The 11,221-nt window shown below is 44.0% G+C and overlaps 1 protein-coding gene across 1 annotated transcript; it reads left to right on the top strand.

Moving 5' to 3' along the window:
• The first annotated feature begins 83 nt into the window (after positions 1-83).
• On the top strand, positions 84-10,592 carry ubl (Ubiquitin-like protein 5). The gene is made up of 4 exons (XM_089582709.1): positions 84-315; positions 439-522; positions 8,769-8,806; positions 10,392-10,592. Exons 1-4 carry the CDS (start codon positions 260-262, stop codon positions 10,433-10,435), a joined length of 222 nt encoding a protein of 73 aa, XP_089438835.1. The 5' UTR covers positions 84-259; the 3' UTR covers positions 10,436-10,592.
• The last annotated feature ends 629 nt before the right edge of the window (positions 10,593-11,221 follow it).

Below are 11,221 nucleotides of genomic sequence, written 5' to 3' on the forward strand. Positions count from 1 at the left end.
GTATATTAAAGCTGAAATCTAAAGTAGTTGTTTATTCTCCTCCTCTAATAAAGTTATTGTGTGCACAGCGGGTTTTCGTTACAGTGCCGACAACGTTGGGCATAACAAAGCGACTGTGTTCGCATTCTCTTCGCGATTTTGCAGGTAGCCGTGCCGGGACGTTGCAGGCGTGTTTTTTTCTCCGAGCAGCGGTCCGAGACAATTTGAAGCCCAGATTTTCCGACAGTAACATTGATTGTTACAAGCTAGAGTAGTAAAAATGATTGAAATCACATGCAACGACAGGCTGGGGAAGAAGGTTCGGGTCAAGTGCAAGTATCCTTTTTGCGTGGTCTGTTTTGGTTGCAGCGATCAGTTTCCAAACTGCTGTACATTGAAACTTTAGCATGGTCGCGTGACTCTGTAGAACAGTTAATTTCTTTAACAAAAACGACGCAGCCCCGACGACACAATCGGAGACCTGAAGAAGCTGATAGCAGCACAAACAGGAACGCGATGGGACAAGATTGTGTTGAAGAAATGGTGAGTTTAGGTTTGTTGCTTTGCAAGTGGCGGAAGTCATATAAGGTATTGGCGTTTAGGTGGAATCTTTACTAATTACTATTGCTGTGATATTACTCGGCACGGCACACGGGGCATGTTTGCGAACGATACATGTGCTGCGACAGATCTTGGTCACGTCATGCCTGTAAGTGACGCACAAAGTTGGCGAGTTGTGAGCGGTGCGGAAAGAATATCGGCGATTCTCATGCCGATATTCATTCCGTGAGCGCATTACTCCCTTATAGCGATTGGTTTCAACTTTCATGACATTTCCGTAGGTTGTTGTCTGAATGATAAAATTAAGCAGCTCGAATAGACAACGACAGGACACAACAAAACAGGACTGGCGCTGATTTGCTGATATATTGAACCTGTGTTTCCACACTGCTCTGCATGGTGTGCGGACGATTTTTTGTTAGCGCAGCTTGGATGGCTGATGATGGTAAACCAGGATGTTTGTGTTCCGGATTTAATTTTGGTTAATTGGAGGGCAAAAAGTTGGGCAAGTTGGTAAACATTCATGATGGGTTTCAAAGGGCGACAAGACGGAGACGAAAGGAGCTTGTAAAGCGCTTGTCGTGTGTGTTCTTTTCCTTTCGTCTCCGTCTTGTCGCGCTTTGAAACCCATCATGAATGTTTGGTTAATAGTTAATCGTTCAATTTTGGTTTAACTCCTATGCGGAAGTACAGCGGTTCGAACCTGTTTACGTCCGTGTGCGTACAGATCATAAAGTAAGAAGCATTATCAAGTACATTTATGGTAAACAATAAATAAGGAAGTTGTAACTACCATGAACTTCATAGAAAAACGATGAAATGCAGTCTACTGCATGGCTTTATTTGGTGCTGTAGGTCGCACGTTGGCAGGGCTTCTTAGATGTCTAGGGCATCTTAGGAAAGCCTACAGAATCAGTTTCAGTGTGGAGGGTAGCTTTCATCAAACGTCCATGGTGCAGCTGGTGATGAGTGTATTACGTCAATATGCAGATTTTTGCTATATTTCTGGACTTCCGAATGCAAGCCCTCATACTAACCTGTAGGCATAGCAGTGAAAATTTGTTATTGTTTACATCGTTGATTACAATTCTAGCAGGGGATCTTCTTGCTGGGCGAGTTGGTGCATAGCTTTCTTGGGATGGCGTTGCGCACACGAACAAACATACACAGAAAGAGGCAGAAGACAGAAAGAGCGCTCTTTCTGTCTTCTGCCTCTTCCTGTGTATGTTTGTTTGTGTGCGCAACGCCATCCCAAGAAAACAGGGGATCGCATTCCTTAAAACCTTAGCCATACTGCCTAGCGTTCCATGGCTGCTCCACACAAAGAGCGAAGGCTTGACCAGACAGCCTATTAATGTCATCGGGGTAGGGGATGCGCTGCGGTGAGGCGTTGCCCTGATCAGTTGTGAGCTACTGTGAACAGCGTTTTTGAAAAATTATTTCTAAATTATAGGGTCCACACAGAGCTTTCAAATTTGACTCGAATACCCACTAAGACCACCTATAGTTCTCTTGCACTAGAATATGTCCATCGAAATAATTTCAGGGTCCCTTTAATACACACCTAAGCAGTGAAAACATGCTTCCCTTTCATCTTTGCTTAGAAACCTGAGCTTTCTCACTTGCACAAACAGGTTCATTACTGGTCCTGGTATTTTGTACAAACAGTATGAACAAAAAAGCGGGAAGAACATGTCACAGCTAGAAGTTTTCTTCACTACCTTCTGGTTGGAGGCTAAGCGTTGCTAGGGCTTGGTGCTAGGTGAAAGCTTGGTGAAAGGTTCGATAGCATTGGCCGCAAGATCGAACAGAGTCGCCACATTGCATAGTGGCGAACCCGCGTTAGTGTGGATGCCTGCTCACGTTGTCTGCTAGTCAGCAGTGTTTACCTGCACACATACGGGACACATTCCTGGTGGCTGTTGTTTGTTTCACGGTTTCAGTGCATTCCTGTTTACTCGTCTGCCTCTTGTGAAATAGATGTGAACACACTTCATTCTATGCTATAATGAAGGCAATAATTGTCCATATCAAGTATGTCATGCTGGATCATGAAATCCTCCGTTGGTCTTCAGCACTTCGGGTTCTTTGCTGCGTGGGGTCTCAAACACAGCGGCGATGGCGTTAGGCGCCATGTCAAAGCAAAAAGAACAGGTAACTGCTTGCCATACAACTGAATGCAGCTTTAATATTCCCTTCAGTTATGTTTGGGATCTGGTTGTCTGCTGGCAAGCAGAATGCAGTTTGGATTGGCCTTGTTGTGCCTTCTATATGCATGATCAAGATGTTTCAGTATTTTCTTCTCACTTTTGAAAGGTACATGCAAGGTGTTTATGTATCCTTTCTTTTTTTTGCTGTTAAACTAGAAGGCTACTGCACATCCTTCACATCGCAGCAGTGAGCAAATTTTGCCTCATAGAAATTTGAAAGTCTTCGAGGATTCACGTCATAGTGAGAACTTAAATGTCGCTGCAAATATTACATGAGCGGCGTTTACATGAACCCAACAGGGCTGGGTTGAGCCAAGTTAGCGGGTCAAAAACCAGTTGCTGGGTTCATGTAAACGCACGCCAAGTCGGTTGAAAGTTGGCGGGTCGGGTCCAATCAGTTGGACCCGACCCGAACAAGGGGTAGGCTGACTCAACTCAAGCCTGCCCCGATGTGCTTGTGAATGCTGTCGAGTTGAAGAGTCAGGTTAGTGGGAGGGGAGAAGATAAATATGAACCTGTTTTTGGCTTGCACCGTCGTGCCTTCAAGGCAGCGGCGGTGTGCCGCAATCTTGGAGGCTGCCACAGCTTGCTCGCATTACGCTTCTCAACGCTTGGTGTCGCTGCAGTTGAACCGGTCTCGACTTACTAAAATCAAGTTCGTGTATGCACACAGTCCTCAAGTAGGGTTGACCGTGCTTAGCCCGACCACCAACTATTGGGCTCATGTAAACAGAGCTATGGTCCAACTAGATAAAGGTACGCCATTGTCAGCCTAGTAATGTTGCTATTCGGCTAAGTGTTAGTGCTTTCTCACGTAAGCCTATTGTTTCTGACAAGTAAAAATTAAGAGAAGAATATGAGCAAAATATGTGACATGTCAGTCTGTGGAGTGTAATATAATAGCACTGACTATCAAGCGTGTTTAACTAACTCGCTTCCCTCTTGCCTGGCGGTGTGTACTTGATGAGGAGTAATACGTCTTGATAGTGACATGAATACAAAGACAGTTCATTTCTTTCAGAATAGTGTAGTAGTACATAATGTTTTATTTCTGTTACCTGTTTTGCAGATGTCCCCCATATTTTATTTTGCATAAGAAATCTTCATTCCCTCAAAACTCCCTGCGCAGGTCTAACCGCACTCATGCGCAGTAATGTGCATTGTCTTTGCAGTGTCTGATTTGTAGCTTGCACATTAGTGTAATAAAAAATTAATTGCAGAAGTTCCTAAATTTTTATAAGTGTTTAATACTCCTTCATACGGCCAGGTTTAACATCATTCAGTCAATGACACACGATTAACTGCATTGACATTGGCTGCAAAAGCACTTGCCTCGTAGTCAGTCCGGCGAACTCACTGAAACACTCTTTACACTGTACATGTGAACAGTGAGCTTCCCTTTTCGACGAAAATTCCTGTAGAATGCCAGGGTGGTCTTACTTTGGGGGAATAGTTCGGAGCAGTGCAGGCAGTGCAGGTATCGTCTAGCCAGAGTAGATGTGTGTTCATCATCTGTGACACACCTTCTGGACAGTATGTTGTCAGCACTACATTTAATCCACTTTTTGCTCGACTCAAGGATGCTAGCGAACCAGTCCATGTCTCCTGTCTTGAGGCAGGTCAATGTGAAAAGTACGCATCTGCATAGGATTAGATCTTAACACAGCGCCTAACATGTTGTCCTACAATTTGTTGTGCCTTTGCCCAAGGATGCACCTGTCGTGGAAAACAGGCACAGCGGCTTCGCCTAAAATAATATAGGAGGAGGCACAGTGCATGCATAGTATGTTGCTGCAATTCTGAATGGTACTTTTCTTCCCAGTGTAGCACAGTGTTTCCATAGTGACACTTCACGAGGCGAAGTGCATTCGCTAAAAGTTACTCTAAATTTGCCTGTCTGGCTCCCATGACTTCTGCGGAGACAGGCTGTGGCACGCATATTGGTGAAAAGGCAAATGAAAACAAAATTTTGATTAAGCAAGTCTGATGCATTAAAAATACCAGGCCCATGAGCACAGTTCACGGCAAATGCATGCTAAATATTGTGAGCAAGTGGCAGATCACAAAACAAGAGGGATCTGTTTGCATCCAGTCCCGTTTTCCTACAATCTGCACTTCTTTCCCTGAGTTTTTGCCAGTTCTACACTTTTTTTGGGGTAAATTGGAACATTTGAAGCAGTATATCACTCATCCACTCCAAAGAGCAGATTTCTTCGGCAGAAAACTCCACATGAATTTAGCAGAGAATTGCTGCCGCACACATTTCCTGTGAGCATCGCTGGCTGCTAATCCACACTAGTGGAGCGATGGTGCCACCACCTGTAGGTCGATCTCGTGGCGAATATATGTTTGAATTTTTTTGGCAAAACTTGGAAGTGATAGTTGTAGTGAATCTCGTCTCATCTTGTCTCATTGTCATTGCTCTCAGCAAGAAAAACCGAAAATTAATAAAATACTTCATCACATTTGTTCCCAAGTACAGCCATGAGAATTTCAATAATGGTACAGCGTTATCATACTTAAGAAACATTCACAGGCGCCTTTCCGCCACCATGTGTTGGATGGTTGTTCACCAGTCATGTAAACTCGTACAGTGTTTGTGGAAAAAAATGATTTTTTGTTGGACAGGCTTTTGGCATGGTTGTCAAAATATTTGCTCTGTTAATCTCTCACGAAGGACTGTAATGGCAGAAAGCGGCCGTTCCTGCAACATGTTGCCGGAATAATTCCTTGTCTTTTTCCTGTGCTGTTCGGAGCAGGTCTGCATGCCTTCATTTACTGGACATACGGGTGAAGAGCAGTACTTTTTCATGAATACAGCATAGAAGAGGCACCTAGAAATGACTGTGTAGTGTAGGATTATTGACATTTGGAATCGAAGTGTCCTGCTCTGACCGCTTCAAGACTTGGTTTCTAAAGCCAGTCTTTCTGCTGTTAGCAGCCATGTAACTTTTACTGGTAATAGCCAATAACACGGACTTCAAATTGAGTGGAAATTTGGGTTTTTGTTGTCACCCAAAGCTTATATAGAATAGAAGGGCTTTTATGGGAGCTCTTCGAAGCAGAGGAAAGCCACAGTAACTGCCATGAAAAGTGTGATTTGTGCACTTAGGCACTCAAGGTGAAGAAAAGTTAGCGTTGCAAGGGAGAGACAGTTATGAGGAGAGGAATGGCGCATGCATTTCTGCAGTTGTCTCTTCCAGCATTTGCAGACATGGTTGCAGATTTACATGATGAGAGCATATGAACACATTCAGGTACAGATGGGTTGCGGAGGGAAGGGGTAAGGGGAGTAGCACATAATGGAAGAGAGTAGTGCACTGTGATAACACTAACAGCACATGAGCACGGCTGGACATGGTCTTGGGCAAGTGCACAGATGTGTGCACAGTAACAAATGTCAAAGGAAATGATACACAGGACATCTCTTGTAAAGTGTGTTCACTCGCTGCATGAGGAACTTCAGTTTACACAAAAATGTGCAGTAGCGAAATAGGCACATTAGTCTTACAAAATGTACTGTTACTGAATGTAATATCTGACACATACACAGCGATCACGTTTTGATAAACACATTGTCAGAGCACATTAGCCTGACTGTTGCCCTTATGTTCATTTACAGTTATTTCACTATGTTCATTTGCAATTATTTGAAGAAGACTGTGAGTTTTTAGAACCAAAAGTTAACTTAAAAGGGACACCAAGGACAAGTTGAAGTTAGCCTGTATTAGTGGACTACAGCTGTTACCACGTTTCGTGCACACAGATCCCTGAGGCCAGGCTACACCACTATCTGCCCTCAAGCGGTGATCATGGAGTCCTTTTTGGTGCTACGGTGAATTTCAATCAAGTAATGGGAAGATTTTTAAATGCAGTTTTTGCAGCAATAAATGCATATTTTGCTGCTGGACAAAGATGAACACAGTTAGAAAGAGCCATAGGATCTATTTTTACTATGAACAAAAATTGTATGGAGTTGTTCCCTGTGTCTCTTTAATGCAATTCCTGAATCTTTTTGGGCACATTTAGTTAACAATTACGCTTTTTTACTTTGGAGCTTCTTCATTGCAGTGAGGGATGCGGTAAGTGAAATGCCTTTAAAATTGCAAAAAAGAAAATAGTAAATCAAATTGAATTGTGCGTTGCCACAAGCAGCCTTTTCTGTGATGTGCCATTGATGTTACAGGTGCTTTCAGCAAAACTTCTGCATGCACATTAATAGCTAAACTAGCAACTGCAAACAGAAACTTAATGTACCGTATTATTCAGTGCATAACTTTTTTTTTTCTAAATTTTTCATCAGTGCATTTTATACAACTGTGCAACTTATATACGACGTAAACTGACGCACCATCGTGCACCATCTTTTATTATGCCCAGCAGTTATGCTTGAAAAGAAAATTGATGTGTAAGAGAGCGAAAAATCGAGTTATTTTTAAAATGTTATCTTTGGGTAGAACCACATAATCTCGCCAGTACGTGACTGAATGCAGCTTTGGCGCAAAGCACGTGCCACTGCTGCATCTAGTCCAGCTGGTCCAGCCATATTCTCGAAAGTTTCGATTTCGGCGTTGCATCGATATGGCTTCACATGTATCGGGAGTAGTTTTTACTCAACTTGACACGCTGGCGCCACCTACGAGGCGAAGGAGCTATAATGCAAAATTCAGGTTGCATGCCTTTAAATATGCACTAGAGAGTGGGAACCAGTCAGCAGGGAGACAGTTTGACTTGAGCAAAAAAATGATCCAGGACTGGCGCAAAGCTGCCAGAGCACTCCGGTCAGTGAAGCCAGCAAAAGAGGCAGACTGCAGGATGAAGGCATGCTGGCCAGAGCTCCAGAATTGTTTGCATACAGCAGCTGCTGCAAGCGTGTATTTTCCTCTTACTCCCTGGCAAAGGGATCCTCATAACGTTTTTATAGCACTTACCGTATGAACAGGTGTGTCACTCGTGCAATTTATGTGAAATTTTTCTCGGAAGAACTGCCGTTTATCGGGGGTACGAGTTATAGACCAGAAAATAGGTTTTTTTTTTTGTCCACCGAGCACAGAGCAGGTACCAGTCAGTGGCTGTAACAAACATAGAGTTGCCTGCAAAAGTCACCTCAGTTCTTGCCATATGTATATGCTGTTGAGGACGGCGGGGGCCTGGAGATGACTGACTCGTTCAGCCTCGCAGGTCCGGCTCCGAAGGACGGTGTCGAACTCCGATATGGAGGAAACTGTACAGAAGGTTTATTTTACACATTTACAATCGAGATGGGAGTGCTTCGATCACAAAACAACATCCCACTAAATAGGCTTCTTATTTCCCAGATCCCTGACTGGGGAATAAAGTTTGGAGAACGGTGACCAATCAGGTGGGCAGATGTGGACACTGGTGGTACCACCCACGGCAGGGCGCGGTGCTAAGCTCTCTCACTGTCCCGCAACTCGGTCGATAGAAAGGGGTAGAGAACGACTCATGAAACACTGATGTGTTAATTTGTCCACTACAGCAAGTCTTCTGTTCGCTGCCTTTGCTGCAGTCTCCCAGCAGGTGAATGAATGTCCTCGAACTCCCTCGCCGGTTGTCCGAAACACGAGACTTCTGTTGAGGACACAGCCGCCTTTCAATCAACAGCAACTGCTTGACCTTGCACAGCGCCACTCCATCCGGCGACCCCAGGACAGACTCGGCCACTTGTCGCCGTCGCTCCTGCTTCCGCCGCTGCTGTCGCCAGCCCTCGCCGCTTCTTTGCTTCGCGATGAGTCACGTCCGGTACAAATTATTCCCAGACCCGTGTTCTCCAATCTTAACAATGCAGACGCGTAACTTTTCACATGGACGATAGCTGCTCACTACTTAGCTGCTTAGTTTGGTGGGGAGGATTAAGACTGGGGAGGAAGCGTGCAGTAACTGTTCGATTTATGTATGTTAGCCTCAAATGATCCTCATAGTTTCCCTCTAATTTTACTTTGCATACCTAGTTTGCATCTCTCAGGCTCCTACTAATTACAGTTTTTTTCTGTTCAGGTACACAGTCTTCAAGGACAACATCAAGCTGGAAGATTGTATCCTTAAAAAGGAAACTGCTGAGTGTTAATATGCAAAATTTTCTGCTGAACTGAATAGTTGCTTTAGATTTTGTTTGCAGTAATTGTGGTTCTGAAAGATAGTCAGAAGGGTCGTAAATGTGAACATAGTGCTGCAAAATATTAATGCTGCGGCTCATTTTATTTATCCTTTTAGCTTCACATTTTCGTACCATGCTTCATGTCTTCTTTTTTATTGATAGCCACCTCTTGTTTGTAGTGCTATGTCAGCATGGAGAAGTTTATATTTTTGTATTTAACCTGCTTGTTGCTTTGCCAGTGAAATTGTAAATATTTAGGGAGTGATTCTATGCACTTTCATTGTATCAGGCACTCTGCCATTGTGCTAACAGATCACTGAGTTGTCTATCAGCATTGCATAGGACTGTAAGTTTACTGAAAAGGTTCTGGAGTATGAAAGTGGGCAAGTTTGATTCCACAGAAGTGCACTAGTGTCAATTGCTGTGCTGTGTGGAATACAGGGTCTGTTCTGAAAGTAGTAGGACTCATTTTTTTAAAATAAAATTTATTCAAGAGAATAGTACAAACGATTATAATTTTTCAAAGTAGCACCCTTGCGCACCTACACGCTGCTGCCAATGAGTTTTCCAGTTTTCCTACGCCTCCAGGAATGCCTGGACCGGAATGTTGTTTAGCTCCCTCGTCACGGCCTGTTGAACCGCCTCTACCAATCCGTGATGTTTCCCCTTGAGCGCCGATTTTATTCTCGGGAATAGAAATAGTCTGGCGGGGCGAAGTTGGGGCTGTAGGGGGCCTGAGGCAGCGTTGCCGCCTTGTGCTGGGCAAAAAATCAGGGTCCTCATTCACATGATGAAGAAGATCCTGGCAGATCGCTTTCCGGTTGGCCTTTTGCTCCTCTGACAACACTCCCGGCACCAACTTCGCGAACACTTTTCTTATGGCTAAGTTTTCTGTCATGGTCTCCAAAACTTGGGTTTGAGGAATGGTCATGTCATCAGCAATCATTCTGATACTCATCCTACGATCACTGTTCAGTAAATGTAACTCGCTACACATTTTCGTTGGTCTTGCTGGTCGAAGGGCGTCCGGAGCGGTGGACGCTTTCCACTCTTTCCTGACCTTCTCGGAACCGCTTGTTCCACTCAAAAACAGCTGATCTATGCATGGCAGAGTCACCGCAGGCCTCCTTAATCATGTCGTGAGTCTCTTTGCCCATTTTACCAAGATTTACACAAAATTTGATCGCGCATCGCTGATCCAGTAAACGCTCTATGATTCTGCGTGACAAGACGTTTCGACAGGGGTTCAAAGTACAAGTGACCTGCTCTCTTCAACGGCCGAGAGCCGACTGCCGATTTTCCCCAGCATTCCCAATATCCCCCTTGAACGATCGTGCACGCGCACACCACCTCTCGTCCGCCCGTTCACCCAGGAAAAAACCAGTCCTACTACTTTCAGAACAGACCCTGTATGTAGCTGATCTAAAACTCAGTATGAAAAGTAGGGGACAGTGTTTTTAACTGTTCATTGAATGTGCAAGAGTTATGCTGCAAATGTGAAATGTCTTAACAGTGTGCACCAGATGAAATTCATGATGGCATGAACCTGGAGCTCTACTACCAGTGAGATGATGACCGTCATTTCAGATTGGCCATTGTACAGTGTTCCCCATCTCTAAACCTTGTCAGTGATGTTTGTTGTGAATGTGCAGTGACCACGCCAAGTAATCAACAAAGGCAAGAGAATAAATGTTTCGTTTCTTTTGTACTTATTTCTCTCATGACGTATTGTACTGTGGTCACTGCAGCGGCATATGAATGGCATCATGTGCTGGAAGACCTGTCTCAACACACGTGAATGTACACTTCAAGTCTGACTGCTTTTTCTCGGTGCATCTTCCTTGAGGCCTGAAGACTGCATTTCATAAAGTTTTCCTGAACTTGGTGCAGTTTGGGCAGTTGTGGTGAGTCAAGAGGCAGCAGTCGTGAATATTCTTTTTAGCTTTGCATATGAAGCCAATCTTACCAAAAAGCAGCTGCAAAACTGTTTCTTGAGCTTTGGCATAATTTTATAGAAGAAACAAGGTAGTCAAGGCCTTGATGTAGTTTAGCTTAATTCCTGCACATTTCATGTGCCATTTGCAAGTGATAGTAACTAGCAGTTGGGGTGAGGGGAAATGAAGCGTCTTTATTTGCTCGAACTTAGAAAACCATTAGTGTGGATAGGTGGGGTGGAAGAAAGGAGAGAGAAATGCAGCTAACATTTTTTAAAGCACTGTTCAAAGGAGAACAAAAATGCATATGCATAGTAGCATTCCTAGAAAGTGTAAAACAGAAATTTGGGCTAGTTGGTACTGGCCAATGGCCTTTACCACACAAGGTGGGTATCGGTCATGCGGGGATCAAAAAATTA

The sequence above is a fragment of the Amblyomma mixtum genome, chromosome 3 (assembly GCF_055824585.1).
Source record: "Amblyomma mixtum isolate Tamu chromosome 3, ASM5582458v1, whole genome shotgun sequence".
NCBI lineage: Eukaryota > Metazoa > Arthropoda > Arachnida > Ixodida > Ixodidae > Amblyomma > Amblyomma mixtum.